Here is a 25,735-nt window from a genome sequence, read left to right on the forward strand (position 1 = left end):
AACATGAGGAACAAAATGCAATCTTTACAGCATTTAGCATACAAGTACATTTCAATGAATTTATACATTTGAACATACTTGCAAATACATTCAAATGTAGTTGCAAATACATTCAAACTCATCCATCAATCCCTTATATTAACTACTTACATATAGGTACAATAAAATGCTACATTTTTTGATTAGCACATGCATATACCCATGACATCATGGGAAAATAAGCCACAAATGTGCAAACTCTGTGGCATTATAAAAACATCTGCCAAATGGACACAATAAAGCCAAAAAAATACGTAATTTTCTAATGTATTGATAATATAGGCCGAATGCTAAAAAATAGATTTCTTTACCGGCATATGCGACAGACAGACCCGCTGTGGCATTGTGGGAAAAAAATTGCAAAGGTTTGAGCATTGAGACATAAATTGCAAAGGAACGTTATTTGCGAGTACATTCAAACGTATTTCCAAGTAGATATGTACAAGTTTGCCAGTCAAAAATGTTTACGCCATTGGCAGTTCCATGCTTTTGTAGTTGAGTGCGATAACAGAACGGTTATAAAATCAGTTAAAAGAAAACGTCAATTATTTGATAAAGTCTTGAGATGAAAGAAAATCTTCTGTTCTAATAGGGAAAGCATATTGTTAAATTTGTCACCCGTATGAACACTTGCGCAACACTCCGGCAACCTCAGACCTGATCACTTTACCCTGTAAAATGCTGCCGAGCATGCATGCATGTATGTGTGTGAGTGTGTGAGTTCATGAGAGAGCTAGAGAGAGGCGTGTCATCAAGCCTCAGGCTACAGATAGATATTTGTCAAATCAGAGAATGTGAATCGTTTACTGATGTCATAATCATCTTGGATGTTTACATTGCGGAACAATCCGAAGCAGAGGAGATAGCAGAAGGGCCGCTTTGATATTCACCCATAAATTCAGGGCACATTGATGAGGGGTTGCGAAATGGACGCGTTCACTCGTCTTGGCTCCCGTTTGAGTTTGAGCAGGCCTACAAATGCTCGGTCGGCTTTTGTTTGTACAAAACACCACAAGTCTCCCTGCCAGGCAACAGGTCAGTGTGCACAGGGAACCTGTTTCAGATGTTTGCTTAGGTTGAGCTAAGCTCCAAAAATCTCGGTGACATCCATCTGCTTATATTACATAAGTGCTTCCAAGTGTGTGTGTATGTGTGTGTAAAAAAAACTTGAACTGTGGCCACCTTCTCCAAATATAGCCAGTATCATTGCTACTGCTCTCTGTAGTCCGCACACATCATGCATTTATATCTTCTACACATAGCCTTCTGAGACCCAGCCTACTATGCGTTTATGTCCACTGCTGTGTCCATTTTATCTCAGCAGGACAGCTAATTGCATCCCACCCGCACGAGACATCATTGGAATGGCCAGGATGTGCTCGACTGAGGACACTATGTTTTAGTCAGATAGCTCCAATGAGCCAAAAGACATAGACCAGAAACAAATGTCCACTCCAGTGGTCACAAATGAATAGGCTGGATCTCAGGGGGTTATTGGATATATTGTCCTCATTAGACCCAGTCTACTAATTTGTGTCCACTGCTGTGTCCATTTTGTTTCATCAAGACAGCAAAGTGAATTTAATCCCAGCCAAATAGCGGAGGCTTCATTAGAAAGGCCAGGATGAACTCAACTAAACACACTAGGACTTTGTGGGGTAGTTCTAATGGGTCAAAGGATATACATAGACCAACAAAGTTTCACTCCAGTGGACACGAATAGGCAGGGTGTCTGATGTCTATATTCATATTTAAATGTGCTTGAATTGTGAGTTGCGCCACACGTCAAATGGCATACATACAAAAATAAAGATATTATGGAAAATGATGCCCATAAACATGAGTAAAGTCACTGATACAGTATGCTTGAAGAGGAATAGTCCAGTTGTCCTTTTTCTTTTCTTCCTTTTTTTGAGAAAACGTTTTGGTCCTTTTAGGGTCAAGGCTGGTTCGGAACTGCAGACCACCAAAGGAAAGTCTGAACCTGGATTAAAACCCTGTTTGTACCTGATGTCAACACAAATTTGATCGTCATTTCTTTTGTCTGGAGTAGTCGGAGTACCTTGAAGTATATACAGCAACCTCATGGCAAGTGGGCAGGGCCACCCCTGTCTGGATCTTTCTGAGCCGTATCTGCGCGTCTGCCAGCTACAGGCCAGTGACGTACATCTCCATTCCATCATTAAACGTGAAGATGGTGGTGGTGCTGGAGCTGTTGCCTGCTTTCACATCACTGATGCTCTCATAGAAGTTATCTCCCCCCGGCAGGCCTCGGACAGGCAGGGGATTGGACGCTGAGCCCTGAGGTGCAGCTGACGCCGCCTGTTGCTTCTTCCGCTTCAGGGTGGCGGCGCCGCCGGCCATGCTATTAGCGGCGTCGGCCTGCTCGCGTTTACGGCGGCTGTCAATGGTAGCGTAGGCGATGTCGGGCTCGGCCGCGACGCACGCGGGCCAGGCCCTGTCACCTGTCGGCTCGTAACACGGCTCCTCCTGGGAACGCGCCTGGCCTTGAACCCCTCGACCCCGTCCTTTTCCTCTTTCCCCACCGAAGGAGCGTGGGAGGGTCTTTGCTCCGTTGCTTTCCATAGGAGTCTTCTTCTTCTGGGTTTTGCACACGATGGAGTAGGTGTCTGCAATCTGACAGCGCGCACACACAAAAGAAGTTCATTGCACTAAACTATGGATAAGTAAAGTGTACTTCTCTACAATTCATAGTCAAGAGGGTTTGCTTGACATTCTGCTTTGTCTTACAAAGGTTTGCATGCAATACTTTGCATGAGCTATTAATGTTTTTCTCATCCCATCACAATTTCAAATGATACAAATTGGGAAAACGATTGCGTTATTGTTTTTGGGAGGGAGGAAGGGAGAGAGAGAGATAGAGAAAGAGAGAGGGAGGGAAGAAGAGAGACATTGGGAGCGATGGAGAGAAAGAAAGAAAGAGATAGATAGATAGATAGATAGATAGATAGATAGATAGATAGATAGATAGATAGATAGATAGATAGATAGATAGATAGATAGATAGATAGATAGATAGATAGATAGATAGATAGATAGATAGATAGATAGATAGATAGATAGATAGATAGATAGATAGATAGATAGATAGATAGATAGATAGATAGATGGATAGATAGATAGATACGTTTGTGTTATAAAGGTATGAATACTTGTACAATCACATTTTATCATTTGTTTCAAGAACAGCCAATCTTTAGGACTATTCAAACAAGTACAAGTGATCTAAAACGTAAATGCAACAGAGTAAAGGCAGCGCACTACTCCTGACCTCTAACCTATATTGCAAAGATTATTTGCAGCCTCAAGTATTTCACGCAAAAGGTAGAATGCGCAAACACGGGAGAAAGACTGCTAATTTGAAGCGAGAGCCTGATAGTGTGTTTGCTGTGTGCTGTAACCTGACCTATTTTGACAGGCAAGGATAAGACAGAGTAAACTGTGTTATCGCTTTGTTGAGGTCTAGGCGGAGAGTCAGCGTTAGTCTCGCAGTGGATAGACCTGTTAAAGTTTCACAAGTGCTTTGGCAACACAACAGTGAACTATGGTGCGAGAGATCGGGACAGCAGCCAAGCCGCTGACAGAAAAAACCTGCTCAGTGGTGCTCGCTAATGGACTTTGCTCACATTTCATTTGTCTTGAATTGTGATCGGAACTGTGTGTGCATGCGTATGGTACATTAGGGACGGGTCACTGGAAAAACAGAATGCTAACTATTTCACTGAATTCCACTGAAATTGAAATGACAATTACCTAATAAATATGATGCATTTTACATTCATGTATTTTAAATCAACTCAACTTCTTAACCTAAAACTCAAATGCATTTGAAAAACCGTTCCAGCTACCCCAAACTCAAACTAAACAAAAACAAAGTAATGGTTCTCTTTATTTTAATTTTTTTAGGCATTTATTTCTTTATTTTTAACACACAATAACATTGTCCAATTGAAAATTGTGCTACAGGGCCAGACAAAAATGAAAATAAAAAAACTGAGCTCTAATACAAAGGAGAAAAACCTGTAAGATGCACACAGTCCGAGCATTTTAAGATGGAGGACAAACATTTTTAACCTGTCAATGTGATAATATGATTTGTTTGATTCAGTATTTCACACAATGGGGTAGGCACTTCAGGGGATATGTGAGATCTTCAAATAGGGTTTCAGCAGGTATCAGCAAATCTAATCTAATGTTTTTTAATGCTGTAATAAGAAAAGTTTTCTTTTCAAATTTTCTTTTCAAATTAAGAGCAAGTTAATCAAACACTAAGCAACTTATTGCTGAATTGTTTTTTAGTGATTCCTTTGCGAAACGCTTTTGGGGGGCAATATGTCTCAGCTGTAAGTAACCGGTAAATTCAATCCCCTGACTGTTGACACAATGTGAGGAGTTTGCATGTTCTAAGTTTCAGGATAACCGGCTATGGAAAATGGATGGATGGGGTAAATTTAATTTAAAAGCGCCTTTCATGACACTCAAGGACACTGTAGAGGACATTATAAGTTGCTGCTGATGCTGCCTTATCAGTAGGTCAATGAGTTGTCAGTGTAAAGTGCTTTGAGTACCTAAGATAGAAAAGCGCTATATGTATAGTGTAAGCGTAAGTAGGTTTCCATTTGCCCTGTATGCCTTTAGTTTGTTAAGTTTTATATGAATCCATATAAAACTGCGGAATAAACAGCTGTTGAATAAAATATGTACAAACATAGTTGTAAAGTTTATATAATAAAATGTTAAGTTGTTGCTGTAGGGTGTTTTTTTTTCTTCATTCTGATGGTTGGTGGTTTTTTTTTTCAAATGGTCTGAGCTCGTCAGGGGTCCTCTATTTGTCTCCTCTATCTGTTGCTTTCAGGCTTCTAAATTTGCAACTACCGATATTAAAGGCCAGCATGAAAATGGGGTTTGCCATATACAGTAAAATGCCTCTAAAACAAAACCTGCATGTGCAAAAATACCCCCCAGTGTGAAAAAAAATCCATGCATCAGCGCTATATAAATACAGCACCTCCTTATGTTCATAATGAAAAACTGTCTTAAGCATTGTTCCTTTAATACTCTGAGTGGCTTTCCCATGCAGTCAGACAATATTCTCCCATACTCTAGATGGCAGTAAATCGACTCTACACCATACAAACAACACTACTATATAATAGAGATAGAGAATCCTAGTCAACTCAAACGATATAAATTCTTCCAAGCTTTTTTAAACTCCTCATCTCTCCCCAAAATGGTGCTCGCCAGGAGTTGTTTACGGTATTTAGATCGCGGTATTCCTTTTCAGACAAATCATAAAGGTGTTTGTACCGGCGAACTACCATAAGCAATAGTTCGCCCTCCATGTTTTCTGCTCGTAAAGAAATTCCGTAACACTTGCAAAGTGAAAGACATTATGCAAGAAATCGATGTACAATAAGTTTGAAAACGAATGCTTATTGTAGATTTGGCCATTTCTTTCTTTCTTTCTTTCTTGTTTTCAATGTTGGAGTCTTTGGTTTTAACTTCAGTCAAATTGTAGATTGCACCACACGTTTTTTATGTTTACGCCGAGACATAGATTTTGCTATAGTGAAAAGTCCTCTGTTGTGAAAAAATATTTCTCCTGTACATTAGCATGAAGCTAAACTGATAATCGCGGATCAATAAATTTCTTTTCAAAACTCAATGCGTAATTATCTTTGTACAAGTGGCCTAGGCAGTAGACACCTTGATAATGCTATTTGGATGAACTCCTCATTATTTGCCACACTGCTGCTTACTGTGAAGCAAGTTGAATTGGGCCACTAGTATCTCAAGGCACAACTGCATTATTATCCCTCCCTATTTCTCTGAAGCGGGACATCCACCCTGCCCCCGCAAATCTCTTTTGTGACCTTTCTGAATAAACAAAGACCAAGGTATATGCTTGAAGCGTTTACACAAAGTGTGCAGCATGCATGTCTGAGCAAACGCGTGTGCTGTTTGTGGACACGCAGTTTGCAACATCGCGCAGCACAGGAAGGAAGTCACAAGACGCTCGGTGGGGATTTCAGAAGCGGGCTGCAGCTGTTGAGGAAGCCTGTGCATTGTATGTTGTCTTTTCCCTCCCCTCTGCCCGTATTCTTTTCTGCTGCCAGACACAAATTACATGGGCAGCTAACTGCGGAACGTGGCGGGGAACAGTACGGAGGAAATTAAAACCGACAACAAAATTGAGATAAGACAATGTGAAGACAAGGCCGCCCCTGGACTAGTAACAGTTGACCGCCGTTATTTGCTTTCAGGGCTGCAGCTAGTGAGGGTTTTGGTATTCGAAAGGCCTACTGAAAATTCTATCAAATAAGTCAATATTCCGATAACAATTTTCATTTTTTTTGCCAAGTGACAAACACTTCAACTATCTATTTTCCTCTCGAGAAACATGGGTGAGAATTTAGACAACTCTCCTCATACATGCAGGTCAGAACCATAGGAGCGTTGCTGGTTGAAATCGTGCATTTCAGTCAGCCTGGCCTATGCCTCTTGAGTCATTTAAGTCTATTCAACTGCTTTTGAAAAGTAAGCTAACTGCTGTCATCAACCTATGGGGGCAATTGAGAACTGCTAGTGGCTAATTTATGAAATGCCAGCAAAAGACGCAGTTCAACAAAATGTCAGCATAATTAAGTCCATTTTTAGTGCCCTTAATTCCTGATTGCATATGACTTCAGAATAACGCTGTGTTGTTTATGTTGAATTCAACAATTTGTGGCATCAATACAAAGACGGGTGCAGTTAGCCATTACGCTGCAACACGCTAAGTATGCTTTATTTTGAAGCTGGCCTTCTCACCACATTGGCAGCATAGTACTGTCATACAAAGCATGAAGGCTTGTTGCTGTAATTAGCTTGACTTATATTTCTTGACGTATACACTAAATAAATGTGTATTCAGGGAAGGTCTTTTTTTTTTTTAACTGAGGTTCTCAAATTACTGAAGGACAGGTTTCAACCCTTCCCTCGACTTTCGAAAGAGAAAACCGCCATAGGCCGGTTACATTTGTTCAAACATACTACAAGATCAGGTAGTAGTCCCCCACAAGCGCCATGCATGACACAAAGACTCCCCAACTGCTTGTAGCTCTTAGCGTGTCGTGAAAAAGAGAGAGCAGATTGCCAGCGGATTAACGGGGGAGGAGCTGCTTTATGTGGAAGCAGATGTGGTCGGATGTGTCACATTCAGACACTATTGGACAGTGCAGACTTCCTCCTCTCACCACTAGACATCTTCTCCATATATAATTAGGAAGAATAGCAGTGTCGGCAAGCCAGGCCCCAGACGGGGCTCACCCCATTCAGCCTGGTGCGGAATTGCAGTTTGAGAGGGTGAAGGAAAAAAATCTCTGAAAAAAATCTCCACGGGTGAGGCGGAGATTAGTTTTTGGGAGTGAGCGATGCTTATGTTAGATCCATCTGGTGGTTTGTATATTAGAGACATAGCTTAGAGAGGCTGGGAGGGGGTGCTAGGGGATTGCGGCCAGGGTTCAAGCAGGGGGGGTGGGGGGGGGGTTGCGTGTAACCGAACCTCTGGCTGCAAGCCGAGTATGACAGGAAGGTCACAGGGCAGCTGTGTTATGACGGCATGCCCAATCAAAAGGGCGCTCCCGTCTCCAAACACAGCAGCCGCAAATCACACGTCTTTCTGTCCTCGTGCACCAACGATACGCTACCTCCTTGGCAGTCGGGGGCGACGGATGCCCCTGTCCGTTCTCCATGCGGTGCGGAGGCGGGTGCAAAGTGATGACTTCGTCATCTTCCGGCGGCTTCCAGATGTACTGCTCGCCGTTACCCATGAACACCGGCTCCTGGCACACACAAATCAAATGATGAGATTGCAATCTGGAAAGAATGGGAACATAACATGAAGAATACAGCAGTTCCTTTTTGTGTCTTGTTAAAAAAAAAAAAAAAAAGATCAAAACTACATTGGAAAAATTCAGGGATCCCTGCAAAATTGATCTGATTTTACTCTCTAAATAGGCACTGTAACCAAAACCTTTTTGTCATGCGTTTTAAAAATACTAGCGCTTTACAACAGCGGTTCTTAAATGGGGGCATGTGTACACCTGATAGTATATTGCTTCTTGTTCCATTTCATTTGCCGTTAATTTGAAAAGGAAAATTTACTGATTGCGTCAGAGCATTAAAAAGCATTCAAATTGATTTGCTGACACCTGCAGAAAGCTGAAATCTCGCGTACCAATGGAAACGCCTTGACGTATCCTCATTTGGGACCTACTGGCCTCACTGGTTGTAACACTGTGACACCAATGCTAGTCATTAGCATGCATTTCATTAATGAGAATTTTGATGTTTTTTTTTAAATACACAAGCTGTTATTCTATTTTTAGTTGTGTTACATTTGACAGTAAAATTGACATTTGGTTTTGCTTTAAAGATTTGCCAGAGTGTTCATTGTTGTGAAGTGAGGTAATGCATGGTGAATATGTCACATTTCTCCCATCTAAAAGGGAAAACAATAAATAAAAGTCAAAAAACAGCTCAAAACTCCACCAGTACAGCACCTGAAATAGCAACCTTCATATGTTTTTCGATTAATGTACATAATGTGTATAAATGAAAAAAAATATTTTGACAAACATTATGGTCTTAATGTCACAAAAATTAGTCAAGATACTTTGTTTTTCCCACTGACTACATTAAAAATTGTTTGTACTACTCCTCACCAATTAACTTTGAATGCATGCACCTTAAAGTACGACTTGTTGACGCTTGTTCAGCTAGCAACCTGTCCACAAGTTTCAAACAAATCAGCGCTTCAAAAATACTTTACTCACAACTCACATTAGCATATAGAGGGATAGCAACCCTTGAGGCACATTGTTTCAAAAGAGAAGCCAATGGCAAAAAAAAAAACAACAAAAATCTAGTGTACATACCATGATAATGTCATGCATATTTAATTGGAAGCAACTTGGCTCAAATTGTATAATCTGCACTGCATTGCATTTATATTTTCACGCCTGTTCTATAACTGCAGGCGATTGCATGCAATTAGGAACCAATTACAAAGCGCGTAACATGTGTGGGTTATCAAAATCACTCCTTTGATGCGAGGCACCGCACGACGGGAGCCAGAATAGAATCGCTTCAAGATATGAGCATTATTTATTGGGCAGCTGGCTACCTGTTTGCCATTTCTAGGCAGACTTGCTGATAGACTCCTCTGGACGACACAACCCATACACACACACACATGCACGTACGCTGACACAAATAGAGGCAGCTTGGCAGCCCATCAAGTTCTTACATAATGTATCTTTCCACTTTCCTAGCCAGTAATATGCTACTGAGTGCAAAGCAAAGAGGCAGAGAATCCACATCTGCACTCACAAAAGCAAGAATATGCACACTCGCATTTACTGATTTCACAACACATATCAAAAATACTAAACAAGAGCTAACAATGTCTTTACAACTCAAAGGCACACCTACAAAAATAAAATCATCTTGCATGGCAGCAAAAGCACAGGAAAGCCTCAACAACAGTGAGCCCGGTCATTGTTCTTCTCACAAATGATCAAGAACTAAGGTTACGCCTGTCACCATATAACATTTATTGCATTTGTTGCACTGAGCCAAAACTAAGAGCCAGAAACCAGGATTAGAATTAGCAATTTGTCAGATTCAGATTAGGTGAGCCTATTCATTTGTGTCCACTGTAGTTGACCTTTGGTTTTGGTCCATATCACTGGTCCTCAAAAGGGGGTACTTGTACCCCTGCGGGTACTTAAAGGAACTTCAGGGGGTACTCGAGATTTTCAATGAATCAAAGATGCAAAAAATCTTTTAAAAACAATTATTGAATAAAATAATTGTTTCAGGACAACATAACTTCATAAAAAATATGTTCGTAATAATTTAAGGGTGATTATTGAATTAAATAGTTGTTTCAGGAAAATATAAGTTCATAAAAAAGTTATGTACCGTAGGTTATTCAATTTCATTATTGTTAAAACTCTCGCCCATACTAGAAAGGTTTGACACAACTTGTGCCGCCTCTCGTTACCTGTCAAGTTAATGATTTATTTTCATCTCAAATATGATCCCAAAAGAATACACTTTAAATTTTAATAATAAATTAATATTTTTCTGTGGACAAATATTTATTTATAATGATTTCTTTTTGAAAACAGGTCTGATACTTGATTACTTTTTGGAGGACAGCTTTATTAATTATTAAGTTAATGATTTATTTTTATGAAGATCTCTCTACTGTAATCCCAAAGGAGGACACATTGTGTTTAGTATTTTTATGCAAACAAAAATCTATCTATCTATCTATCTATCTATCTATCTATCTATCTATCTATCTATCTATCTATCTATCTATCTATCTATCTATCTATCTATCTATAAATTTTCATTGTGTAGTGTTACTATGCGTATGACAATAAAACTCTTGAATTTGAGTCTTTCTCTCTTTCTGTCAGTCCGTCCATTCCGAAAAACATTCATTGTTGTCCTCCAAGCTTCACTAAAAGTGCAGTTACTTTGTGGACAGTGCCCTCTAGTGGTTATCCAACTGCCTCCCACTAATTTTTGACATACAGTACTAGGTGCTGTACAATGTCTCCGCCCCTCCCCCCACTTTCCTTACGTAATGAATTACCTTTGGGAAAGAATGCAGGTGAAAGGGCTCCAGGGTTTTTCGTGGAAATTCCTGACTGCGATGCAATTGTGGAGCAGCAGCTGAGGGCGAGTCGCTCACACTGGATTGGTCCGACTGGCTGTCAGTGCCGTTATTTTCCTTCCTGTTTGCCTTGTCAGCCTTGACAGAATCAAAGAAAGACAGAATGAAGAAAGCCCATAAAAAAAAAGCATAAAATATTAATATGCATGTAGCTTGGGGCTATTCATGCAGACTAAAGGAAGTGTTTTAATATCTTTAACATGTTGTCTGTCGTCCATTTCGAACATCGGACGAAAGGAAAAAGAATTTAACATTTTAAATGGAGTTTGGTATTTTTTGGAACTTTGGTCCATTTTCCAACTTATTTAAACAGATGAGCCTCCATCAATTGCAATGAGCTGTCAACTTTCATGCCAATTAGATATGAAATAACACCACATTGAATTCATGTAGGAATTATCAGCAACCATGTAAAAATCATATTTAAACAGCAACGTTTTCTACGACAAAATGCCATAACACATACGATCTATAAATTAGCCGATAAAGTAAAAAAATAAAAAAGCAGCACTTGTGTGTTTTACCTTTCGGAATTTGCGGATTGAAGCATAATCTGCTGCTGTAGGTTCGTGAGAGGCCAGGGAATTGATTGAGGACAGGGGGGACATGTTAACTCCGTTGGCCCCATTTTCCCTTTTCCCTGCCATTGTTCCGTTAATGATGCCATTCCCTCGTCCACCCTGGAAACAAAAGACAAATGCAAAAGTCAATCCCGGATTTTTGCTGAGAATATGCTTCCAGTAAAAGCTGTGACATAGTTAAACTTAAAAAAAAAAAAAACTAAAGGAAACTAAACACATTTAAAAAAAAACATTGTAAACATGTACTACTGAGCTATATATATGATGCTGTAATAATTATAATTTTGCCTAGTATAAGCCAGTGAGTAGTTATATTATCTGTCTACCTGAGTTGCCTCACAGTTTTTCATCTGCTTCTGAAATTGAGACTATTGACATTAACTGATGGCATGTCAAAGACATTTTGCATTATTGGTTAGTATTAAGACGTCACCCAAATGGTGACATTTCAAAGTTCAGAATGGCATGACCACATCACACTACGAGGCCTGTGCAATCCCTCGGCTAAAATACTGTGAAAATGATGTGGAAGAAAAAGACTAAAAAATGATCAAAATACTTTAGTGAGGATTCTTAAAACAAATTCAGAATTTTGTCTTTGTCAGAATTCCGACTTTATTCTTTAATGTTAGAATCCTCACTTTAGTATTCCCCAAATTCTGACTTTATTTGAACTCAGTCAGAATCCAGTATTCTGACATTTTTCTTGGACTCGGAAGTTTGGAAAGTCAGAACTCTGATTTTAGGGTCAGAATTCTTACTAGTCAGAATTCCTTAAGTCATAATTCTCACATCAGAAAAAGACTTTAAGCTTACAATGCTGACTGCATTTTTAAAAGTCAGTGAAAAGTCTCAGTCAAAAGTGAGAATCCCTTTTTAACTATTTTCTTCTTGAATGGCCTTAAACCCATTAGGTACCTATACTACATCGCAACCCTCACTGATGTCTTATTTTTATTTTGGTGCTGGTTTAGTATTATTTTAACTGTTTTCCTGTTAATTTGATTATTGTAGAAATAATGTGCTATGGCTTAGAGCAGGGGTCACCAACTCCGGTCCTCGAGGGCACCTATCCAGCATTTTTTCAGTGTAACCCTCCTCCACTGCACCTGATTCATAGGATGTGCTCATCAAGAAGCTCTGCAGGAGCACCAAAATGATCATGATAATTTGCATCAGGTGCAGGGGAGGAGGGTTACACTGAAAACAAAAAAAAATGCTGGATAGGTGCCCTCAAGGATTGGAGTTGGTGACCCCTGGCTTAGAGAATGACATTAAATATTTTGTACGTATTGTATATCTTCTGAAGGACACCAGGAGGACAAGCTAGATACTTTGGCATTAGCTAATGGGGAGCTTTAATCAAATCAAATCAATACACAATAAGTTGTACCAAAATAAAATATAAAAACATTTTAAATCAAAAAAGAAAGGTGCTTCTGCTTCAATTTCCTGAAAATGTTTGCAGACACAGTGTTGTATTTACATACATTGCCATTGCGAGTGCCGTTGGCTTGCGCAGGCGGGCTTTGGGCGCCCCGGATTGAAGTTGGAGCATTCGTCGGCACTGGCGGCGGCGCCGCGGGCGCTTTGGGGCCGGCGTCGCCTTCCCGGACGCTGACGCTCTCGTACAGGCCGTCGTCCAAGACGTGTGCGAGCGCGGGATTATTGCGCAGGCCCACCTCAGTGTAAGTGTGGTCTCGGGCCTCCCCTCCTCCCCCGTCTGCCCCGACGTCACCTTCCCCCCCTTGGCTGGATCCCTGGGGGTCGGTGGGGATCTGCGGAAGCTGGCGCCCCTGTGATGGCCTCAGGTCCGTCTGAGAGCGCCGACTGTGGAGGAGCAGGAGGTCCATGCTGGCCGGCCGGCTCTTGCTGACGGCTGGAGGAGAAAGCGGAACGGCGCCCAGAGATGGTGAATTCCCAAAATCTTACGCAGAAAAGCAAATGGTTCAGATTGATCGTAAATCGCTTACAGTTGCCGTTGCAGGGAAAGCGATTGATCTCATGCAGCCTGGTGTCCGATTTGCTCATGGAATTCAGTTTCGGATGTCGAAGGGTACCCTGCTGTTAAGCACAGTTCATTCAAAGCCATTCATGTTTCGCTCCGAGGAAAGCAGGAGAAGTAAAAGCATGTCTGACCATATTTACTGACGTCCCTTTCTCTCCGGCTGAAGGGTGCTTGCTCTTGCTTTTTCTGACAAAAACCAAAGGAAAGGAGGTCAAAGGGAGCCTCTGGACAGAACTTCCATGCAGCAGAAAGAGGAGATACTATCACAATCTATGTCCAGCAAAGTATGTGCTTTATAAGAGCCCTGTCAAACACAGAAACAGTTTGGCCTTCACAAGTGGTGAGCTGTCATTGATACAGGAAGGGTTTTTTTTTTCTTTACAAATTAAGAGCAAATGAATTTGATCAACAACCAACTTATTGCTAAATTATGTTTTAGTGATGCCATTGCAAAACCTAACTTTTATTTGGTTATGTTTTATATTAGTGTCCCCCTAAAATGGCCTGGGAATACCCGCGGCCCAACCTAAACAGTTGTGTCCACTCTGGTGGACATTTGTGAGAGAAGATCCTGGTCTTTTCGATGATGACGTTAGTTTTGGTGAAACAAAATGGACACAAGTGTGGATACAAATGAATGTGCTGGGTCTCAGAGCCATCTTTTCCATTTTCTTTCGTAGTTTGCTATTTTTGAGCACAGTGCTTCTCAAATGGGGTACGAGCACCCTGGGGAGGAACGTGAGGGTATGTGAGATTTTAAGTTCAGCATGCCAAAACAGTACAGGACAGTACACATTTCTATTCAAGTTAAACGCAAATGAACTTCAACAGCAGCTCATTCCTAAATTATATGATAGTGACTTCTTTGTAAAATAGTGTATGCCTTATTTTGTTACATTTTATCCAGATAGGCATTGTCATTAGAGACACAATTTTTCAGCAGATGGAATCAGAAATAAAACAGACTTTATCTTCTGAAGTTGCTAAATAAAATACGCCTAGTGGTCCCACTACGAATGTGGTTCCAGTTTATTAAATCACAAGGATGACAGAGTAATCCTTTATTTTGGCTTTTTTTTCTCATGTAAAAAAACTCACGGGCCGCTTAGAAGGTAGATGGCTAAAAAATATTTCAGAGTGTAAAAAAGTATGAGAACTTTATCCTACCCACTTGTTCTAAAAGTGTGTGAGAGTCATAGTGAATCCCCTGAGGTGGTAATTATAGGCAACTGTTGATATGGAACTCAGCGAGCAATAAGATGAAACAGGAAAACAACAAAGCCCGTGGTGCAGGTGTGAATATTAAACCACACCCCCTCACCTCCCTTCTTTCACACGAGAGTGACTTTTGCTCTCTCTTAGCAGCTAGCCTCTCCAAACAAGTATCACATCATATGGATAATACGGTGTATCCTCCTAGGAGCCCGCCAATCATTTTCGTCCACTGTGGTGGACATTTTATTTCAGCCAAACAGCAAAACGAATTGCATCCTATACAAACACATGAAACATGCCCTCTACTAGGAAATCGTAAGCTAGATCCATTGAATCAAAAAACACGGACCAGAAACAAATGTCCACAACAGTGGACACAAAATCAATCGGCTGCACCTCGGGAGAATGTGAGTTTTGCGAGACTTCTCCGCTGGGAGAAACAAATTGACCCACACTTGTAACTTCAATTTGATTATATGAATTATTTTAGAAGCGCTCCTCTTGGCGTCCAGTAACTACATATGGCTGCGTTCAAGACATGGCTACGTTCAAGAACTAAGCTGTGATTGGTTGTTAGCTGAGCTGCATGCAGCTGTGATGTCATTGTCAGTCTACAGCTTTAGGCAAAATAATTATTTTATTCATATACATATTCCATCATTGATGTCATAATCGGATAGCAGTGTTTAGTCTAGTGGGGTGGCATAGAATGTACTATTGCAAAGAATTTGGACTTGACTTGCTTTTTAAATGAAGCGAGGACAGCCTCACTTTCCATCCGGTTTGCCATTTGACTACCTAAGTGAAATTGCGGCCTGAACTCTTGTTGAGAAGTATTGAAGACTCTACTGTAAATCGCTCCCGGGCATGAAGAAGTGTGCGAAAGGTGCTTTGCCGCTTTTGGCTGACTGTCGACCAGTTAAGGGTGCACTCGGCCAATATAATGAAGATGCGAAGTATAGGCAAGGGACGGAGTCGGGCGGGCTCACCTCTGGCAGCCCACGCAGACCAGGACGATGAGGATGGTGACCACAAAGGCCGATGCAGCCGCAATGGCCCCCAGCAGCAGCAGGTTTTTGTACGGGGGGTCCTCCAGGTTTGTCTCTTCGCTGTCAGCCATGACACACGATCCCTCTCACTCACTCGCCCACTCGCTTCCTCTCTCAGCTCAAACTTCACCACACAAATGCCGGGCTTAGAACAACCTGCAGAGACAGGAAGGAGGAACAAAGATGCAGCAAATGAAAGAAATGAGAGAGGAGACGAAATGCAGCAGAGGCGGAAAAATGCTTTGTGTGCTTGGCCTGCCTCTGGCTTTCTGTCACTGTCTCTTTCTGACGTTTTGGTTACTATTTTTGACTCTCACTGAGAATAATTCACAGAAAACAGAACACCTAATGAGGCAGCTCGCATGCGGCCGCTGAAAAAAAATCTTGCAGTGACACCTTTATTCCTTTATTCCCTATAAAAAGATCAAATGGTGGTGTAATGTTCATTTCAATCGTCAGAGATTTTTTATGCTAGTTTAACAGTAAAAATGAACTGAGCTCTCACAGGCGTCTGCCGTCTCAATGGTGTAAGGACCACAGCCACTATTTTTAGATTTGAAGAAAGAACTGGTGTCAAAGATATTTGTCACTATAGGTATTGATATTACTATTGTTGATATTGCTTTGTGTGTTTGTGTGTGTGTATATATATTATATACATATACATACATACATATATATATATATATATATATATATATATATACATATATATATATATATACACATATATATATATATACATATATATATATATATATATATATACACATATATATATATACATATATATATATATATATATACATATATATATATACATATATATATATATATATATATATACACATATATATATATATATATATATATATATATATATATATATATATATATATATATATATATATATATATATATATATATATATATATATATATATAAATAAATATGCATGCTGAAAACGAAATGTCACAGTGGATACATTGCTGAAAAAATGTTCAAAACCACGACTTACATGCCTGTACACCACGGCTTTTCAGATGAGGCTTCCGAATGTAAACATAGCCAAAGTATTAGTTTTCTTCACAAATGTTGATTTTCTGGATTCACATGTACATTACGTTTATGTTTGAACATAGACAATCACAGAAATGTGCTGGTTTGTATTAAAAAAAACATGATGTCAACACGCCAACCCAAGGAATAAACAGAAATAGGTTCAAGCTGTGTGAAAGATTCTTGGCTTTCTGTTTCTTGGAGATAAAACGACATCTCCACGCCACACCCCCTGTGTCCCATTTTCCTTGTAGTTCTCCCCTTCTTCCTCTGGATCTCCTCTCTCCTCCTCTTTTTCAATGCGTCTGCCTGACCCTGCAGAAATGCGAGGCGATGCGCGGCGAATGAATTAGCAGCACTGAGGCCTCAGACAGCCCTTTATGGATCTGACAGGCAAGCGGCGAGAAGACAGAAGCATAGAGTTTGTGAATGGCAGCAAGGGAGTTGATGAGATGCAGGAACAAATGAAAGCGATGACAGGTGGAAGAAGGCCAGGTTGAAAGTACCAAGGCAGGGGGGCAAGGGGGCATACTTAAAACACTGAGACGTGGGGAGTGATGACAGATGACGATGAAGACAGCAAGGGGCAGCATGTGAGAATGCGCGACAAGCGCAGGGAGGGTGGAAAAAAGGATGCGGCAACAAGAAGGAGGTCACCAGCGGTCCGTCGCTTCCGCCTGCATTTCGTCAGCGCCCTTTGAAAAATTCAGATGAGAATATAGCTACAAGGGAAACGCCAGCCAGCGGCATGCCAAGCGCACGAGTAGTGAGAAAACCTGGAGGAGGAGAGGCAACATCTGCGTGACGCCATTTAATGTGCAACGATTCTCATTGCAGCCTCTGTCTTTGTTTCACAACACCAGATGACAGAAACCATGCGCCGCTCATATTCGGGAGAGGAACAACATTGGCTCTGGCTGTAATAATAAGATACCAAGAGTGATTATTTGGGGTCTAAATGAGAGCTATCAAAGGTGCATTGCCACTAGTGCTGAGGAAATAAAAGTCGACCATGTCGGGGCAGTCGGCCTTAAAAATAGGTCGACTAAAAATATCCACCGGGAAGGTCTGCCAGATCCATATTTGCGCCTGTTTTCTACATGGAATGTTTCATCATGGACGTTTCTTCATTTGTTCATTTCAGCCATGTAAAATCACTTACTACATCTTACTATGAAGGTGTTCTAATTCTTAAGGGATTTCCAAGCTTCAGTGTCAATGATGCTCAACATTGACCGGGAATGATCAGAAAAAGACCCAAAACAAAAAGCAAAAATCCTCTTTCTGTATCCACGTGGGATTAACACCGCTAACGTCCATGCACTTCTCCTAATTATACGTAACCAGAGATCCATGAGGGCGTGCTGTTGCAAAAACATCCCGTCTCAGTCATCATAACACGACTGAGCTTTTCCACTGATCCAAATGAGACTGAGTCCATTGGTGTAATTGAAGGTGATCACACATTCTAATCAAGGCTTATACATCCATCAAATTTGACAAGAAATCCCACCATGCAGCCCTGTGTTAACAGTTCAGAGCTGATATTCTCAATGTCACCCTTTGCCAAAAACAAACTTCAAAACGTGTCGCAAATGCATCCTTATGTCTTTTTATTGCGCGCAATGACACGTCCTTATACTGACATCCCAGTATTTTGAAATAATCCGCCGCCTCGCTGCTGTAAACACTTGCTGGAGCAGTTGGAAAATGCCGATGAATGTTCTTTGGTCCTGTGCTGAAAATAGTCTCCAACAAATGCTCTACTTTCCTGTGTATCAAGTGCGTGCTGCCAAATACGTCGCACCGCATGAATACGTAATGAGAATGTCCAAACAAAGTCCATTATTGGGTTAAGAAACATATTCGTTAACCCAAGTTGACAACTAAAATTGACCCTTCTTGCTTTACTATGCTGTAGTAGTCATAGTTGTTGATGCATTTATTTTGCTGACATTGATCATTTAATTATTCATTCTTATGGTGTTAATATATGGGTCACTAATCCACTTTAGTGCCAGTTGGCAACTGTAATGACAACACCAATCGTAAGTTATTTCATTTATTTTTCTGTGTATTTCATATTTTGACTACCATATGACTTTGCAAAGTAACAATTAGGTAGAAAGCGCTCATACCGCCTCTAAACCACCCCTGCGGAGTAAATACACAACCACATTATCTGCGGAGCCCCTTACTTTTATTTTCAATCTGAAGATGGGGGGAAGAGATTTTGCACTGATTTGGCTAAGTAAATAGCAACATTTTATTCATCAGTTACAAAGTTTTACTGTTGAATATGTCAAAGTCGCGAAAATGTGTGTTTGAGGGCACACTGCAGAGCAGCAACGATAGGAGTAGATAATTCACCCACAGAACTGTTGGAATGAATAGGTGTTATGAATAGGTGTTACTGTGTGTGATGTCTTGACAGTTGTTTTGCTTTGTTGGCTCTCAAGTCGATTTTGACTTTCAGTAAAATGTCTAATTATTGATTATTCACGCTGCCTCTGACTCCCATTATCGATCACGACAATGTCAGCTTTTTTTTCCGTTCTTCTTACGTTCATGAGTGTCTTGAAGGAGGCGCGGCAGCCACATAGTGGGAAGTGCGAGGCGGACACGCTAACCACCCTTCCACTGTGCTGCCCAAAAAAAACATACTTTTTTATTAAAAATAAATAAATAAATAAAAAAGCACCCATGTACCAAAGGTAAGATATCTTCATTTATATACATGTATTTAACTATGGAAGACTTAAAATACCATGATAAGGGTGCGTTTAAGGGGTCCTAGGGGTGTCACTTTTTGATCTTTGGCCCTAACTTTTAAGGGTTGAAAAAGAAATGTAACTTTAGGAGTTACAAGCAAATGGCACATATTCGGTGAAAGGGCCTACATGCTGCACACTACATAATCTATAGATGAAAGTAAAAATAACACAGTGTCATAACTGATTAAGGCTGATATGCATTATACAGTATATAATGTAAAATGTGTGTGTTCATCTGTGTGTAAATGTGTACGGTAACATTCATAATGTATACAATTCTGATGACATTGTGTTTTTTATTCCATTTATAGCATGTAGATTGTGCTAACCCCTCAGCTACTACCATGGAATGTGCGCGTGAATAAATTATGGAGTATACTGTAAGTTACATAAGACGGCACTCAAGTGATCTAATGCTATGTTCATTTAAAGATCTTTGTTTCTCTGACATATGCAATCTTTCTGAACTTGGAGTAAAATTCACACGAACATTAGCAAAATCTACTGATTGCAACTCTCAGAAGAGGACATGTGGCAATATTGCTGCGGTTGCTGTGGGGTAGAAGCAAATGTTTGTCTTATCCGTCCCAAACCTCAATCGTGAGTCTGCAAAGTCCTCCAAAGGCAACCCCTTGTGTTGGTTTATTTTTAGAACTCCATCTTTAAATTTTGACATTTCACTCGTTTGCCTCATCGTACGTCGCAAAGCGCAAGGAAAATCCCAAAAGATTTTTCCACAGATTTCTTTTGGAGTTGGTGTATGTGTGCGTGCGTGTGTCTGTGCGTGTGTTTTCACTGCAGGCAAGTGTGGGGCGTGCTAACATCAATTACAAATGAAGCTGGATAAGAAAAAGAAGAATCCAATTTGAAACCAGCCTGGGATGCTGAATTAGGGGCGGGAAATGAAAGGGATGTTTTGGAAGGGCTAATGCAACTGGTTGAAGTGGTTCAACCTTTTTTGAGGAGTGTATCCTTGTGAAATAGTTTTCAGCCGTACTCTCTCAGAGTACAAAGCTGCCTGGGAGGAAAATTGTCCCCATTGTTTCAGTCTCTTTCATTTAATACTGGACCTCAATATGTACAGTGGTCTCTCTTGAATTAATTGCACATCAAATGGTACAAATGAAAAAAAAGAAATAATTATCTAAATAGTAATAGATGTTTGTGCATAGAGAAAATTATCATAACAATATGGTCCTTTGTAGAGTTCAGAGTAAATATTTGTCCTCAAAAACAAAGAATTTACTTAAGACTAAATAGGTTTTAAAGTTATTGACAGCTAACGCTTTGTATGAAATAATAGGCAGGGTCAAACCTTTCTGCTTGGGAGGGGATGGAATTTTTAGATCATTCAATTTCAAATACATATCTACACATCTTTTTAGAGTTCAGGCATTTAGTCTCAGATAGAGGGCGGGAGGAATTCGCCTCGCTATAGCCTTCCTGTAAAGAGTTTGCTTGCTCTCCCCGAGCCTGCGTGGTTTCTCTCCGGGCACTGCGACATGCTCCCAAACTCCGAAAACATGCATTGCAGGTGTACTGGACATACTAAATTGTCCTGAAGTGTGATTAGGCGTGTGAATGCTTGTTTGTCTGTGTCCCCCGCCTACTGCATGAAGTCAGCTGGGATAGGCACCAGCAAGCCTGCGACCCTTGTGAGGATAAGAGGCTCTAGAAAAAGGATGGATGAATATATTTATTTTTCATAACATTTTCAAGTATCAGGGTCAAAGAGAGTTTAAAATGACTCTAAAATAAGAAATTTGGAGAGCCGACCAAATATATAATGCATTTTATGAGCTTATACTTTCCTGAAACATTGAAATAATTTAAAACATACTTTTAAAAATATTTTTGCATGAATGCTAAATTTTTGAAGATTATCCCCTGAGAGGGATTAAAGCGTTTGATTCATATTCCACACACACGATATCTATCATAATACTGTGCTTATCGTTCATGTTTGAGTGCAAATGTGACAGTTCCATTGAGGAATTTTGTAAGCTTGTGCTCCAGTTTCCTGCTGATCCCTTCGACATAAGGAAGCCAAGACTCCATTTTCCTCTCGCTTGACTCGGCTTAATTAAGCAGAATGAGTCAGAAGCAACACTCAGGATTTAAGATTTATTCTTATGGGATTGGGGAGCTCCCTCCCTCTTGCCCTCACCGTGTTTATGGTACATTTCCGCGTTAACTTCCCTCTCATTACTTTAATGACGACGATGCCGCAAGCTTATTTTCACGATTGCAGTGTATTTTTTAACAGCAGCGCTTGGGTGCATGGCGAGCGATACAATGATTCGTGCATGATTGTGCTCGCTCAAAGCAGCTTCAAAAAGCAACGGTGTGAAGGTTGCATGATAAACAGCGTCGGTCACACACATGACAGAGACGATAAGAAATAATAAAAAGGGTAACAAAGCGACAAACATCTGTTTTGGCCTCCAAAGCGTCAGGCAAAGTCCCAACATTAAGTGTAAAACAGAGGAAGAATCTGACGGAGACATCAAACCTCGGCTCTCCGCCTTTGCTTTAGATGCATTATTCATCTGTGTGCCAATTTGGAGGAACCCTCCCAATCCCTCAGCTAGCGCCAAAAAGCGGAGAAATGAGCTGGAGAGAAAAAGTCACAGCAAGAAAAAGACAAGTCAGAAAGAAAAACAGGGAGGGGAGAGAGCACGAGAGACAAAAGAACAAAAGAAAGAGCGAGACAGACGCAGGAGAAGCACATCTTGCCGCTGCAAATTAGAGAAACATTCAAACAGGCTTTCACATCATCCACGGAGACCTCTTCCTGTTATGCGTTTTCACACCACTGCAAATGCAGCCTGAACTGTCTTCATTTCTTTGTAAAACTCTTAAAACCAGGCTGAAAATTGATGGAATAAAACGAAAAGACACGGCGACGATACATCGTTTTGAGACCAAAATCGCGATCTCCTACTGTGTGATTTAGGGATAGTCAAAGCTGCGTTTTTGTTAAAAATCTCTAGTCCTCCAAGCTCACCAATCAGCAGCATACTACTGTGGAGAAGTCACACTAACCAACTTCGCCCATTTATACCATGTTATATCATGATTGATGTTGCTAAAAATATGATGCAGACACAAATATAGCTTACTTTTAAAATCATATTCTTATCAGTAAAATGTGAACGTAGCGCTTCCCCCAAACGTATTGGTAAAACCGTACAGGAAATGTGGTGACTGTTGACAATGAGATAGAATATGATGTAAAAACAGTGCAAGGAAATCAACGTATTCCAGTTGGGTGGGATTAGCGAGTGGCATTGTAAAATGGCCGCCGGTGACTTCACTTCCCTCATCGGTGACTTCACTTCCCTCATCAGCGAGTAGGTGGCAATGTTAGTTCAGTCATATAATTTCTGCATTCAAAGACGGTTGGAACTAGAACGCCTCCGAATCCCGACTAGAAAATGCGCACGTAAACGCCCCTTGAACTAGGAGGTCCAAATTGCAGAGTCGGGGAAAAAAAAACAAAGACCATAACTTGATGACGCCCATGGAGACACAAATGTTGAAAGGAAAGACAGTTTAAAAGATTCTATAATATATATTTATCAAAATTCGTTTAAAATTGGAAGAACTATCAAAATTAGTCAATTCATCGAAAAGTAATTGATTATGAAATGAATAAAAAGGGTTTTATTAATTTAGTTTAGTTTTAGTTTAGTTATACATAACGTGTCCAAACCTTCTGTTTTCAGACTTTCATGGAAGCAGATTGATTATTGTGTTTAATCAAAATAAGATATTGGCTAACATGTTTTTTATTTGAAAAACTATGCCTGAAACTGAAACCGAATCAGTTTCAAAAAGTCTGGTGAGTACCAGATCAATCCTTCTCGTGTGATATTGCTGAAGTGCTTCGTTTTTTATCTACTAACAACACACACAAAAAAATGGTTAAATAAACAGTCATTGTGAAATATATACATATATTATAAATTTATACATCATGTTGCAATACACTTCAATACAAAATGAAATGTTATCAGATTATATGACAGCCCTAGTTATTACATTACTAAAATGTTGTTATCGTAATGCCATTATCTCGCATGAGGTTATTCAGTGAAACGTGAAACACTTTGAAGTTAAGCAATCTTCCTATATAAACAAAAAGAAAAGTGATTATGATTTGCTGGTGATCACACTGCTTTGTGACAAACAAGAAGAATGAACAATTTGTCCGAATCCGCCATCTTTGTTGTTTACATCTGTGTAGAACGTTTTGAGGCCGACAACCCGCGTGGGTTCAATCTGACCACACCTTCCTCAAATGCAGAAGAAGGCTGTTGCTTGCTTGTTGCCGTATAAGCATCTTAATGAAGTCTCAATTATTAGTTCGCCCCCTGGTGGTTGGCTGACTACTTGTTTAAAAAAATAAACTGTTTAAATATTGATAAGCTTCATTGAATTGCGGTGGCAACAATTGCAATCGCGTTCAAAATTTGGTAAATGGTTCAGCCCTACCACACACACACGCACGCACACACACACAAATGCGCACGTTGCATCCTTGGAAACACACCATTTTTGCTGGCTTTCATACTCTGCCATAAGCTCTCATCATCATCACTTTGTCTGCCCGTCAACCTCCCTCCCTCCTGGCAGCCTTGACGCTGCCCGTATTGGGAACTAAAGCCAGGTTTTGTTACCTATTATGACAGCAGCCTTTAACATCACAGTCTGGGATATACAAAGGTGTGTGTGCGTGTGTGATTGTGCGCGCATTTGCATGCGTGTGTTTGCGACCATGTGTGTGCGCGCGTTACGAGTGTGAGTAAGGTAAGCGTGTGTGGGCTGAGTGAGTAGGATTGCCATTTAATCTGACCCCCCACCACCCCCTCCGCAACACAGCTCTAGTCATTTCGAGCCAACAGCTGGATGTGTCTGAATCACATCCAATCTGACTGCCCCCCCATACACACGCGCACACACATCAACATACACACTCCTGCTGCACATCAACTGGATGAGGAGTATTTAGCCAGTCACAACTCCATCAATTGTGCTGTCTTGCCTCCAAGGCTAGAGTTGAGTGACGCAACATTCAAGTTTTTCAAGATGCATTTAGCTGATGATTTTTGCTTAGACTTGAGAGCAGATGCGAGATCCAAGCACTATATGGTGGCATTGAACTCATCTTAAACTTCATGATTAAACAGAACTTATGGCAAATCGCAAATAAATCTTTAAAAGTGCTTTGTGTTGTTTAAGGGGTACTTTTAAAAAAAAAAATTAACAGGGGGTACGTCATAAAAACTGTTGAAAACCATCGGATTAAAAACATGGCTGTAAAAGAACCCACAAAGCTTGAGAAACGTCCTCACGTCACGCTCATAGGCAAAATACCAAAACAATGGCTAGCCTGCCCCAGCGCAGAACGAGACCACACTTCACGCCGGCCTTGAAAAAGAACCACTAAATACTACCAGTTGTTAAGTTTTCTTTTTTATAAAACGGCACAACCAATCTAAATGTAGCCTGCTCGGTAAAACATGACAGTCAATTCTTTTGCTTCATTAACAGTTCAGCCTTTCTGAAGCTTCGGCACTGAACGGCAATGTCAGGAAGGGCGTCGGTCCATCAGCACGGAGCCTGCTGGGGGAATTGGGCTGCAGGCCTACATGTCGGCCTGCTGTGATCTCGCTCCCTCAGTTTGGTCACATCACCGATACGGGTTCGGACTCGCATGCGGAGCACGTTCACACCGGCGCTCGTCAGCGTTATCTCCACAGAAGCAGACAGATTGTTTCAGCAGCACTACTAATAGTTGGAGTTGCGGACGATGTCATCACATTTAGAACCGGGCTCACTCTTTATGTAATGTGTCATAGTGCACTAGAAAAACAAATGTAGTGGTAGAACTGGTCGTTTTGCATCTGTAGTGTTATTGGATTCTTTTATTCAAGGAAGACTTTCATTACGCTTTGTTGTTCATGAAGCCTAGAACTGTGGACTGAAGCTGTTCACAATGTGAAATGCTAAATAATTTCGAAGCAGGGGAAACTCAAAAATCAAGTCCAGTGGATTTGTGCAGTCCACAAATTTGCAAACACCACCTATACAAAAACACTTGGGTTGGTTGATAAAATTATAAAATTGGTAAAACTGTTGATTAGTGATTTCCAAAGCAAAAGCCGATATTTGCATATGTCTCGATTTTAAAATTTATTTCGTTATTTATCTTTTGTAGAGCAGTTTTGCATATAAAAACCATTTGGCACTGT

General features: G+C 40.5%; 1 protein-coding gene across 4 annotated transcripts in view; it reads right to left on the reverse strand.

The window, feature by feature from the left end:
• Nucleotides 1-829: 829 nt before the first annotated feature.
• The window catches only part of LOC148427183 (uncharacterized), a 46,114-nt gene continuing 21,208 nt past the window's right edge, over nucleotides 830-25,735 (reverse strand). For 3 of the 4 annotated variants that reach the window (XM_088408788.1, XM_088408790.1, XM_088408789.1), the window contains 8 exons: nucleotides 15,586-15,801; nucleotides 13,513-13,567; nucleotides 13,347-13,437; nucleotides 12,864-13,252; nucleotides 11,317-11,472; nucleotides 10,712-10,870; nucleotides 7,749-7,883; nucleotides 830-2,676 (listed from right to left, as the gene is read on the reverse strand). In XM_088408788.1, coding sequence (XP_088264914.1) covers nucleotides 2,188-2,676; nucleotides 7,749-7,883; nucleotides 10,712-10,870; nucleotides 11,317-11,472; nucleotides 12,864-13,252; nucleotides 13,347-13,437; nucleotides 13,513-13,567; nucleotides 15,586-15,716 — 1,605 coding nt within the window. In that variant the 5' untranslated portion in view covers nucleotides 15,717-15,801 and the 3' untranslated portion in view covers nucleotides 830-2,187. Of the gene's footprint in view, nucleotides 2,677-7,748; nucleotides 7,884-10,711; nucleotides 10,871-11,316; nucleotides 11,473-12,863; nucleotides 13,253-13,346; nucleotides 13,438-13,512; nucleotides 13,568-15,585; nucleotides 15,802-22,600; nucleotides 22,636-25,735 lie in introns of those variants that run through there. The other variant, XM_088408792.1, reaches the window with a different exon arrangement.

Source organism: Hippichthys cyanospilos, chromosome 2 (genome assembly GCF_059441005.1).
Source record: "Hippichthys cyanospilos isolate Australia breed blue-spotted pipefish chromosome 2, RoL_Hcya_1.0, whole genome shotgun sequence".
NCBI classification, from domain to species: Eukaryota; Metazoa; Chordata; class Actinopteri; order Syngnathiformes; family Syngnathidae; genus Hippichthys; species Hippichthys cyanospilos.